The sequence below is a fragment of the Physeter macrocephalus genome, chromosome 15, assembly GCF_002837175.3.
Source record: "Physeter macrocephalus isolate SW-GA chromosome 15, ASM283717v5, whole genome shotgun sequence".
NCBI lineage: Eukaryota > Metazoa > Chordata > Mammalia > Artiodactyla > Physeteridae > Physeter > Physeter macrocephalus.
The window spans coordinates 56,699,543-56,712,017 of NC_041228.1; the positions used below are offsets into that span (position 1 = coordinate 56,699,543).

The 12,475-nt window shown below is 41.3% G+C and overlaps 1 protein-coding gene across 14 annotated transcripts in view; it reads left to right on the forward strand.

Annotated features, from left to right (window-relative positions):
* The window catches only part of ZNF704 (zinc finger protein 704), a 229,345-nt gene that overhangs the window by 198,965 nt on the left and 17,905 nt on the right, over window positions 1–12,475 (forward strand). For all 14 annotated transcript variants that reach the window (XR_008619496.1, XR_008619495.1, XR_008619497.1 and 11 more), the window contains 2 exons: window positions 3,230–3,497; window positions 5,725–5,829. Coding sequence is in view for 2 of the 14 variants with exons in the window: in XM_024127086.3 (XP_023982854.1) it covers window positions 3,230–3,497; window positions 5,725–5,829 (373 nt within the window). In the remaining 12 variants the exon portion in view is untranslated. The remainder of the gene's footprint in view (window positions 1–3,229; window positions 3,498–5,724; window positions 5,830–12,475) is intronic.

Here is a 12,475-nt window from a genome sequence, read left to right on the forward strand (position 1 = left end):
GTCCGGAGCCTGTGCTCCGCAACGGGAGAGGCCGCAGCAGAGGGAGGCCCGCGTACTGCAAAAAAAAAAAAAAAAAAAGTAACTTAGAGTCCTCAAAATCCCCAGAGGCTTCCATCACATTCAGGACAAAATCCCAAGTCTTTCCCCAGGGCTACAAAGCCCTGTGCCATCTTGCCTCTGCCTTCCTTGCCACTCTTCTCTCATTACTCTCTGCCTGGTGCCCCGAGCATCAGCCACCTGCCTCTCTGCCCTTCTTGGAAAGTGCCAAGACGGCCCACCCCAGGACTCTGTGCATTCTTCCCACATGGTTCCCACATGGGTTTCTCCCTCACCTCATATAGACGTCTGCTCAAATATTACCTCCTCAGAGAGTCTTCCTCTGAACACACTATTTGAAATGATGCCCCCGTCATTTACGCTGATTAAGGACACTCTTAATGCTGCTTAATTTTTCTTTCTGGGATTTATCACTACCTGATGTATTAAATGTCTATTTCCTTATGGGTTTACTTTTTTTATGAGTTGTAGTCGATGTACAATATTATATAAGTTACAGGTGTACATTCTGGTAATTTACAATTTTTTAAGGTTAGACTCCATTTATAGTTGTTACAAAATATTGGCTATATTCCCTGTATTGTACAGTAATATATCCTGGTAGCTTATTTTATACATAATAGTTTGTACCTCTTAATCCTCTACCCATATACTGCCCCTCCTCCTTCCCCTCTCCCCACTGATAACTACTGGTTTGTTCTCTATATCTGTGAGTCTGCTTCTTTTTCGTTATATTCACTAGTTTGTTGTATTTTTTAGATTCCGTATATAAGTAACATCATACAGTATTTGTCTTTCTCAATCTGACTTATTTCACTTAGCATAATACCCTCCAAGTCCATTCATGTTGTTACAAATGGCAAAACTTCATTCTTTTTTAATGCCTGAGTAGTATTCCATTGTGTGGGGGTGGGGTGGGGGGGTGGGGGGGTGTATCTCACATCTTCTATATCCTTCATCTGTTGATGGACACTTAGGTTGCTTCCATATCTTGGCAATTGTACATAATGCTGATATGAACATTGGGGTGCATGTATCTTTTTGAATTACTGTTTTGTTTTGTTTTTTAGGTATATACCCAGGAGTGGAATTGCTGGGTCATATGGTAGTTCTATTTTTAGTTTTTTGAGAAACTTCCATACTATTTTCCACAGTGACTACACCAATTTACAGTCCCACCAACAGTGTACAAGTGTTCCCTTTTCTCCATATTCTCGCCAACACTTGTTATTTTTGTTCCTTTTGGTGATAGTCATTCTGACAGGTTTAAGGTGATATCTCATTGTGGTTTTGATTTGCATTTCCCTGATGATTAGTGATGTTGAGCATCTCTTCATGTGCCTGTTGGCCATCTTCATGTCCCCTTTGGAAAAAGTCTCTTCAGATCTTCTGCCCACTTTTTAATAGAGTTTTTTTTTTTTTTATGTTGAGTTAATGAGCTATTTATATATTTTGGATAGTAACCTCTTATCGGTCATATCACTTGCAAATATTTTCTCCCATTCAATAGGTTGTCTTTCTGTTTTGTCGATGGTTTCCTTTGCTATGCAAAAGTTTTCAAGTTTAATTAGGTCCCGTTTCTTTATTTTTTACTTATATTTCCTTTGCTTGGAGACAGATCCAAAAAAATATTGCTACAATTTATGTCAAAGAGTGTTCTGCCTATGTTTTCCTCTAGCAGTTTTATGGTGTCGTGTCTCACATTTAGGTCTTTAATCCATTTTAAGTTTATTTTTGTGTATGGTGTTAGGGAGTGTTCTTTTTTTTTTTTAATTTTTAATTTATTTATTTAATTTATTTTTGGCTGTGCTGGGTCTTCGTTTCTGTGCGAGGGCTTTCTCTAGTTGCGGCAAGCGGGGGCCACTCTTCCTGGCGGTGCGCGGGCCTCTCACTATCGCGGCCTCTCTTGTTGGCGGAGCACAGTCTCCAGACGCGCAGGCTCAGTAGTTGTGGCTCATGGGCTTAGTTGCTGGGATCTTCCCAGACCAGGACTCGAACCCGTGTCCCCTGCATTGGCAGGCAGATTCTCAACCACTGCGCCACCAGGGAAGCCCAGGCAGTGTTCTTATTTCATTCTTTTACATGTTGCTGTCCAGTTTTCCCAGAACCACTTATGGAAGAGACTGCCTTTTCTCCATTGTATATTCTTGCCTCCTTTGTCGCAGGTTAATTGACCACAAGTGCGTGAGTCTATTTCTGGGCTCTCTATTCTTTTCCATTGATCTCTGTGTCTGTTTTTGTGCCAGTGCCATACTATTTTGATTACTATAGCTTTATACTGAAGTCAGGGAGCATGATTCTTCCAGCTCTGTTCTTTCTGAAGATTGTTCTAGCTATTTGGAGTCTTTTGTGTTTTCATACAAATTTTAAAATTATCTGTTCTAGTTCAGTGAAAAATGCCATTGGTATTTTGATAGGGATTACATTGAGTCTGTAGATTGCCTTGGGGAGTGTGGTCATTTTAACAATATTAATTCTTCCAATCCAAGAACACGGTATATTTTTCCATCTGTTTGTGCTGTCTTCAATTTCTTTCATCAGTGTCGTACAGTTTTCTGAGTACAGGTCTTTTACCTCCTTAGGTAGGTTTATTCCTAGGTATTTTATTCTTCTTGTTGCAATGGTGAATGGGATTGTTTCCTTAATGGTCATTTTAACAATATTAATTCTTCCAATCCAAGAACACGGTATATTTTTCCATCTGTTTGTGCTGTCTTCAATTTCTTTCATCAGTGTCGTACAGTTTTCTGAGTACAGGTCTTTTACCTCCTTAGGTAGGTTTATTCCTACGTATTTTATTCTTTTTGATGTGTTCCATTATGGGTTTCTTGTCTGCCTCTCCCCCTAGACTGTATGTTCCCTCAGGGCAGAGTCAATTTATGTTTTGTTCACTGTAATAGTGGGACTGTAAAAAAAGAGCCAGGACATAGTAGACTCTCAATAAATTGTTGTTGAATAATTGATTGATTGGTTGATTAATTGAATAAATTGCTTTAAGAAGTCAAGGAAGGCTTCCCTGGAAGTGAGTGTTGCAGGATAGGGTAAGAGTTTGCCGGGCAGACAGAACGGAGGAAAAGCATTCCAGACAGAAGGAACAGCATGTGATGTGCCAGATTTCAAGGCAAGAAAATGGCTTGGGTGAGTAGGATTGTTTTGCTCTCTTTTGCATTAGGCGTGTTGGGGAGTCTGACTACAGTGATGGAGAAGAAGACTTTTACTACACTGAGATCAAGCTCAACACAGACTCGGTGGCAGACGGACTGAGCAGCCTGGCCCCGGTTTCGCCCTCCCAGTCCCTGGCTTCGCCTCCTACTTTCCCCACCCCAGATTCCAGCAGAACAGAAACTCCTTGTGCCAAAACTGAGACAAAATTGATGACACCCTTGAGCCGCTCTGCTCCCACCACCCTCTACCTCGTGCACACCGACCATGCTTACCAGGTGACTGGCAAGGGACCGTGAGAGTAATCACTTTACTCCTGACCAAAAGCAGTAGCATTCTGACCTCTGAGTGAAGGATAATTCAGTGGAAAAACAGCATCCAAGAGAGCCCAGTAGCAGAGTTCACTTTTTCTTTTTCTCCTTTTAAAGCCAGAATCTCGCACAGATGAAACCCTGTAGGTCCTTGGACTTTGCAGTACTGATTGAAGATCCGATCCCTGAGACACTGTTATGAGAATTAAAATCCTTAATACTGTAAAACTCTCAGAAGGGTGCCTGGCACATGATCTAAGTACCTGTTAAATAAAAAATAAAATAAGTGAAAAGATGAGCATTGAAAAGTGCTGACACAATGCCACCCTCGTCCTGCACTCCAGTCTGGGACTTAGTGCACTCCCTTCTGAATTGGTAACTAACTCTCTCAGACTGGAGCGGTGATTGTCAGTGTTCCCCAAATCAACAGTGTCAGCAGCACCTGGAAACTTGTTAGAAATGTAACATTTCTTGGGTTTGCCCCAGACCTGTGGGACCAGAAGGAAGGGTGGGCTGAGCAGTCTGTGTTTAAAAGACCCTCTAGGAGATTCTGCTTCACTCCAAAGTCTCATAAGACCTTAGAGACAAAGCCTGCAAATACAGGACACGGCTAAAGCTCCTTTTCCCCCAGCAATTATTAACTCTTTTAAGTGTCGATTTAGTAAAGTTTCAATACACTCAAATTTAAAAAAAAATTTTCCCACAATTATCAACCACCTTCTGTAACTTTTTAGAAGAAAAATCTCCTGTACCTATTTGTAATTGTGTCCTCCCACCCTTGTTTTATAAACACTTTGCATAGAACTGAATACATAACCAAATTCAATTAAATCAAAACATTAAATTGTTTTAATCATTCTTTTGTTAGGGATCTACTTTTTAGTCTATCCAGCTTTTTAATTGTCATTAGTAAATCTACAGAGGATACCTCTGTGCCAGTAGCTTTATTTTTTCTTTGAAGTTCCAGAAGAGTAATTATTGAATCTTAGGATATAATATGAACAGCTATGTATTGCCAGAATATTTTCCAGTGGTGCCAGTTACAAAACCACTGTCACTAGCAACTGTATGTATAAAAGTAGAAACACTAAAGCTGTAGAGGAAGAATTCAGCCATTTATTTAGTAGACTTCAACTCAAGAGCAATGGAATAGAGCTAATTATTAAATTAGTTGATGCAATAACTTTCATTCCTGACTCTTCTTAACGGCGGTCAAAAGAATTATTCATTCCTTTGTTCTTGTTTGTCAGTGTTGCATTTAGGTCCGAAGTCGTGGGCTTGAACCAACTTAATTAAATTACTTTGCTTATCTATATAATGAGAGTTGGAACACACACTAAGGGATCTAGAAGTTCCTTCCCAAACCATATATTCACAATATTGGGATTTTTCTGTTTACAGATATTATAAATGCTCAGCATAAAAATATTAGAAACATAAGCAAAGAAAGAAAATCCATCCTTAGTCCCAACAACAAGAAAGCCCCTTGGTTCATATTTTTGGTATGTCCTTCAAAAGTATTCTATGTGTGTATGTATACTCATTTTTTTTTAATGGACTCTATTGTAGTACTGTTTTCACTATGCTTTGTTTCTTCCACTTAAAATCTCATGAACATTTTCCCACACCAATGAGTATCTTCAATAACATAATTTTTAATGGCTCCGTGGCTATATCATGATATATCTACCCTTTTCCCTATTATTGGACATGTGTTTCCAGTTTTGTTAAATATAATACATAGTTCTGCAATGAACGTCCTTATATCCATTTCCTGAGAATAAATTCTAGGAGTGGAATAGCTAACATACAGAACACTAAGAATTTTTATATGTATTGCCAAATTACCCTCCCCAAGTGTTGTAATTTACAACCTACCATCACTGCATAAAAAAGTGACTTCCCAACTTGATAGTGAGGAATTGTATATCACAGATGTCCTAAAATATGTATACGTATGTATAAGCAAATTTCTTTTCAGAAATCGGTAGTCAAAAACTTTCTCCTTTTATACCTTATTGCTTAGATTATATAAACAGTTTAGCTACTCTCTCTGTGTTTAATTTCCTCCTATTATAACTTAGCCATTAATATAGCTGAGATTATTTCTGAGGCCGTACTTTGGAAATGACAGCCCAAGACTCTGAGTAGAAATGTTGTTTCATAACAACTTTCTCTGTTTTCTATTTGATAGGCCACGCCCCCTGTGAACATTCCAGGATCGGCCAAGTTCACCCCCAATGGCAGCAGCTTCAGCATTTCTTGGCAGTCTCCTCCAGTTACCTTCACAGGCATTCCAGTAAGTAGAAAAGCAAAAAGCCAGAAATCTGGTCAAAGCCAAACGTATATTTAGAACAAATTGTAGAAACATGCAAGAAAAAGACAAAAATTGGAACGCCAGAAGAATTCTTTTTTTTTTTTTTAATGATATTTGTAAACTCAGCGAGGTGTCTCGTGGTCCAGACAGGCCCAACTTCTTTGTATAAAGGTGTTTTGACTGGAATTTTAGAAACTAAAAGACAGTTTCATCTGTTGATAAACAACTTGTTGGAAATATATCAAGATTTTTTGTGTGGGTGGCATATTTGTATGTTTCCAAAAGGCTTTATAAAATTAATAGCTGAACTCAGACCCTGAACATAAAAGAAAGAGACCTTATATGTAAATGGCATTTATCATTATGAGTAACTTTATGAGATTTGACTTTGAACTTATTGTTTGTGGGTATGTCATTTTGCAAGTTCAAATAGTAGAAATTGAAATCACCTTTTTTCTTCCAAAGCCTGAATAGTCCATGCTGAGGCGTAATTTGCAAATAAATGAGTGCTGAAATATGCCTTTGGGTTTAAGTAGTATATAAGAATTGATTTGACATAGTAAATGATTACTGTCCGAAAACTCAGCATGAATTTGCTTGATTCTTAACTATTCATTTAAAAAGATATTGGGTCTTTTATAGCTTATCACAGAATATCCATAGACCCCCATACCGCTGATGTTCAAGGGGGTTTATAACTCCTGATAAGGTTCAGGAAAGTGGCTTATGATAATAGACATTAACCTTATTTTCTCCTCTCCACCCCTCTCCCTAAGGACCTCACAAAAGCTTCTTATTGCAACCACTGGCAACTCCCAGAGGTTTCCAGCAAATACCAAGGCCTCCTGTGGAGCTGATAAAAATGAAAGTGGCTCAGTCAATTACGCTTTGCTCTGTCAATGAATATTTATTAAATTCTCTAGAGGAATAGTCAACAATAAAAAGCATCCTGCTGGCAGCAATTCGAGAATTTGTGGCTTCCAGAAAATACTCCTAGAATAGGATTTTTAAACAGGATCATGGATCAGGAATAATTATGAAAGGTGCCTCCTTCACGAAGAGTGGAACTGCTGGCTGTTCTCAAAAAGCAAGAATACAATGAATGCCCTGTTAGTAAACATTTAAAAAGAATGGCTTAGACACGTAGGTATTAGTTTTGTTTCTGGCAGGAACAATGATCCCGTAAGGTGGGTGTCAGAGGTAAACAATCAGCCCTTTTGGCGACTTTTTTTTTTTTTTTTTTGGATAGACATAAAAAGACCCAGAGTGGCTCTCGACATGACATTTGAGACAACCCTTCTAAGCCAGCGAGGCAGCTACAATCACAGAATGACAGAGACCTGCTATTCTGAATTCCGTTCCTTCCCTTCTTTGATTTGAGCAGAATTTTCAAGAGCACCCCCCTAAAGCTCATCTGGTGTAAAAACAAGTATAGTGTGTAGACAGAACGGCCCAGTTCAGACTTCCTTTCAAATTACCTCTATGACCAGCCCAAATGGAATACTTTCCCCTTTGTTCTATTAATTAAATCATCTCCTTCTGAAGTATAGTGTGACATCATGCTGTGTGGTTATTTTTTTTTTTAATTGGGGTATAGTTGTTTTACAATGTTGTGTTAGTTTCTACTGTACAGTGAAGTGGAGTTCCCTGTGCTATACGGCAGGTTCTGATTAGTTATCTATTTTATACATATTAGTGTATACATGTCAATCCCAATCTCCCAGTTCATCCCACCACCCCAGCACCACCTCGCTTTCCCCCCTTGGTGTCCATACATTTGTTCTCTACATCTGTGTCTCTATTTCTGCCTTGCAAACCGGTTCATCTGTACCATTTTTCTAGATTCCACATACATGCGTTAATATACGATATTTGTTTTTCTCTTTCTGACATTTCACTAGTTCCATGTCCTCCAAAGTTCCTAAATGAAATGTCTTACACGGTAGGATACCAGCCAGGATACCTCCTCTTGTTGGTTTTTCAACAGTGAAATTTTAAAACTCTTCTCTCTGTGGACACTGTGGACAGAGTCCCTCATTTTGCTATCAGTTGGTTACCAGGGACGTTCTGGACTAGAGCTTTGACAGAAAGTACATAGAGTCACTGAGTTAACTAGGTATCCCACTAAAATCCTATGTGAGCTTCTGATTTATCCTTTTGCCAGAGAATTCCCAATCTATCAGGTTTTAGACTGTTTCAGCAGTCAAGCTTGCCATTGCTATCTAAAAATAAAGGTAAGGGGATGGAGGGAGCTGCCATTTTCGAAGGCTTTTGTTTTATTCTAGAAAGAAGACAAGGAGGCTTACTACTAAAAATGTTCTTCATGTTGCCCTACTCTCTATCAATGCTTTTTTTAAAAGGAAAAAAAACTGGCTGTTTGCTGTCCGTCCCCTTCTACAGGGGGCTGGATCTCACGACTCCACACCACCCAGGCATAGGACTGTCACATGTCCACTGGCTGGGTGCCAGCAACCATCCCTGAATTATCCAGGGGTGCTAGTCCCGCCTGTAGAAGACAGGGAGCCAGGCTGACCCTGAGAACATGTGGATCCCCACCTCCTAAATTCGTGTAATAGGATTTTCAGACAGAAGCTCTAAAAGTTTTAAATGATAAGATCCTAGTATTTGTAGTGGCTTCAACTTTATCCAAACTGAAGAACAGAGCAGTTGCCATTTTATTAAATCCTCATTAAAGAACACATTTCTTGTTGTACTCCAAAGCAAGTACTCTGAGGTTGTCAACCCCATTTAAGGTTTCCTTTTCTCCCATGTCTTTGAGACCTGCTATTGAAGAGGGGATGCTTTTGTATGCTTCCTAGAGAGTAGAAATAATCTCCTTCTGCGAAATCCCAAGGTTTGAAGAATTTTATTTATTCATTTGCCTACACTGGACTTCCTGAATTTGGAGCTTTAATAAGTTCCCTGGGTAAGACCTCTTCCCGGAGGTGTATAGTCCAGAAGGTTGATCTGCATATTCACCAATGTAACCGTTTCAGTCTTTTCTAGCCCAAGGCTGTGTACATAGGGGTTGGGAGACGACCATGGTTAATTACTGCTTTCTTTGACCTGTTTTTCCCCAATGACCCCTAATTATCTCCATGTCTTTCCCTGTCTTTTCATGGCAGAAAGCTGAGAGCTCTTGGCCCCTGTGTTAGTCTGCCGTGATAGACTGGGTGGCTTAAACATCCCACATTTATTTTCTCACAATTCTAGAGGCCAGAAGTCTCAGATCAGTGTGCTAGCTGATTCAGTTCCTGGTGAGGGCTCTCCTGCTGCCTTGTCAGGGGCCAACTTTTTGATATGTCCTCACATGGCCTTTTCTTTTGGAGGGGTAGGGAGATAGAGAGAGAGCCGTTTGGTGTCTCTTCTTCTAAGGACACTAATCCTATTGGATCAGGGTCCCACCCTTTGGACCTCATTTGTCTTTCATTACTTCCTTAGAGACCCCATCTCCAAATACAACCACACTGAGAATTAGGGCTTCAACATGTGAAGGGGTGGGGGTGGAGCGGACACAAAATCCAGTCCATAATAGTCCCCATGCAAGCAAATAGGAGCTAATCAACTGCTATCCAAGGGCCATTCCAAGAGGCTTCAGGCCAGAAAGACAGTCTCCAGACCTGAAATAGTAGTGCTTAATTGTTAGCTTTTTAGCTGGTTTGTTTTTTATTAACCCTTTGATGGAGGGTTCAGAATATTATGTTAGAAGAGATTAAGACCAAGACAAGGGGCTTTTTTCATTTTTTTTTCCCATTTGGGAGATAGAAAATCACAAAGAAAAGAAATTTCTCCAACATATTTACAGAAGGACACAGCATCTGTATTACTGCCCTGATGTGAGGCAAGTCCTGACTGGCATTTACAAGCCGTGACCTCTAGCCGGTCACAGGACCTCTTTCAAGCAATGCCCTCGACTCAGCTCTACGACAACCACCTTGTATCGTTGTAGTGTTGAACACAATGCCTGGCACTGGCTGACATTATGTTGTACTTCCTAGCGTTGTTATCTGTGACATGTCTCATTACTGTAAAACCGGGGGCAGAGAAAGTGGATTCTCCCTATCTGGGGTTGACTCATAATAACACAAATATACTCAACATATGGGAAAAATTAGCCACGATTTTTGCAGACTATAATTTAGAATTCTTTAAACTCTTCTGAGGTCACACCTAATCAGGAGACAAATTACAGGCATATAGCCCGTTTTATTTATGTAGAAATAATACCATACAGTACTCTCTCTAAGTGTATTATATGCTTTATAAAACACATCCCCAAATAGAACTTACAAATGGTTAAGATGTAAAACAAATAACTCTGGAATGTGGAGGCCACTAGGAGAGAGAGCCAAATCATGTTTTCCAGGGCTTTATTCCAGGGCACACAGTACTGCCATCAGTTATGAGGCAGGATGGAAGAGAGAAAAAGCAGGGCTTTGACACCATTCAGAACCAAGTTCCAAGGTCGGCTGGTGTCAAACAGCCCATATTCAAATCCCGGGTCTGCCATTTACTTTCTGCGTGGCCTCAGAAACTTCCTTAGCTTCTCCATTTCCTCATCTATAAAGTGGAAGTGATAGCGATGCTTATCCTGGGCTCATTATGAGGATGAAATTAGATAACACAGGGCAAGGTACTTAGTTTAACAAGCTCTTGGTAATTACTGATACTACTTTTAACTCTGGGATGCATGTAGGCCAGTTCCCTGCTCCAAGCCTAAACTGTCTTACCTACAAAATGCAGATAGTGCTTATTTTGCAGGCTTTTTGGTGAAGATTAAAAGAGAGTATAAATAACCTAGTGGCCTTTCACATTTGCAAGCACTGAATAAATGTTGGCTCCCTATATCCAGTCTCCCCCTACCCTCAGCCCCAGCTAACATCAGATGCCAAAACATGATTGTCTGGCTATTAAAAAATCTCCAGGAAAGCTCCCGATCAAGAGCCGGAGGATATTGATCCTCCCACAGAACTAAGCCGCACGCTGGTGTGTGAACAGGGTCCTGGCTTCCACTATGCTGCAGCCTGTAGAAACCCAGGTCTGTTGTGGAACGGGAGGGGCTGCCATCAGACAGGACTAGACACGAAACACGTGTGCCCTCAACTCCAGACTTAAGAAAGCCGTTAGCAGAAATAAAGAAGGTAGAGAAGGGTTCTTCCTGCAGCAGGTCCAAACCTGTTCCTCACTCCTCCCCTAAACCTATGAGGCCACCAGTTTTCTGATTTCAGTTAAGTGGCACCCCCATCCCTCCAGCCTCTCAGGCCAGGACCTAGGATGCATCCTTGACTCCTCTTGCTTCATCCTTGATTCATCGAAAGATTTGTCCTCTTATTTTCTGTCCTATATCCCATCTATCAGCAAGTCCTGGACTCTGCCTCTACAGGACACGAATCCAGCCCCTTCTCCCCACCACTGCCACACTCTCATCTAAATCACCAGTACGTTTTTCTCCTGAAACAGTGCAAAAGGCTCTTAAGCGGTGCTCGGGGCTCCTGTCCAGGCTCTTGCTAACCCATTCTCCAAGGAGCCGGAACGATCTTTGTAAAGCATTGATCAGATGTCTCACTTTCTTAAAACGCTCCACTGGCTTCCCTTGCACTTAGAATCACCTTCAAATTCCTCATCACAGCTCCAAGGCATGACCTGAACCCACCACCTCCTGTCCTCCCGCCTTCCTCCTGCCTCCTACGCATTGTCTTCCGGCCCCACTGGCACTCTGCACCTGGGAGGCCTTGGCCCTTGCCCGCCCCCTTTCCCCGGAGTGCCCTGTAGATCAAAGGTAACCTCCCCAAGAAGCCTTCCCTCCCCACCCTGAACAAATATGTCCTCTCCTTCCATCACGCTTGGCCTGGTAGCCTATTTTATTTTCTTCAGGCACTTATCACGAAAATGCCCTCACTTGTTTTGTATTTATTGTCTATCTCCCCACTAGAATGTACACTCCATGAGGGCAGAGACTTTATCTTGTTCAGCACCGTATCCCCACAATCTAGAACAGTGCCTGGGGCAAAGTAAGTCTTTAATAAATATTTGTTGAATGAAGAGCATTTTATGATCTCATATCACCCCACACAAAATTGACGTATGGCAATTCTGCAAAACTTAGAACCTTCCACATTATCCCCGGCTGATGGAAACAGTGTCACTGTCATGTCACCTAAACATTTCCAGTTCTCTGACTGAATAAAGAGGTACTCTGGGGATTCTACAAGTTCTACAATAATTTTTAAAGCAAACAAAGTTTTTTTTTCATTGTCCTGAGAGCACTTAAAACAAGTCATATGAGCATATTCTAGATCACCTACAGTGGTAGTAAACTCTGAAGCGTTCACTCCCTCTACTGTGCTAATATGCATCCTGGTCCCCGAAGGGATGGGGGATGGGAGTGGGAGGTGGGGATTCTGCTTCTGGAAGAACCTACATATCCATCCACATCAAATGCAGACACTGAACTCCAAAGCTTTGGTTTTTTGTTTTTTGGGTTTTTTTGCGGTACGCAGGCCTCTCACCGCTGTGGCCTCTCCCGTTGCGGAGCACAGGCTCCGGACGCGCAGGCTCAGCGGCCATGGCTCACGGGCCCAGCCGCTCCGCGGCATGTGGGATCTTCCCGGGCCGGGGCACGAACCCG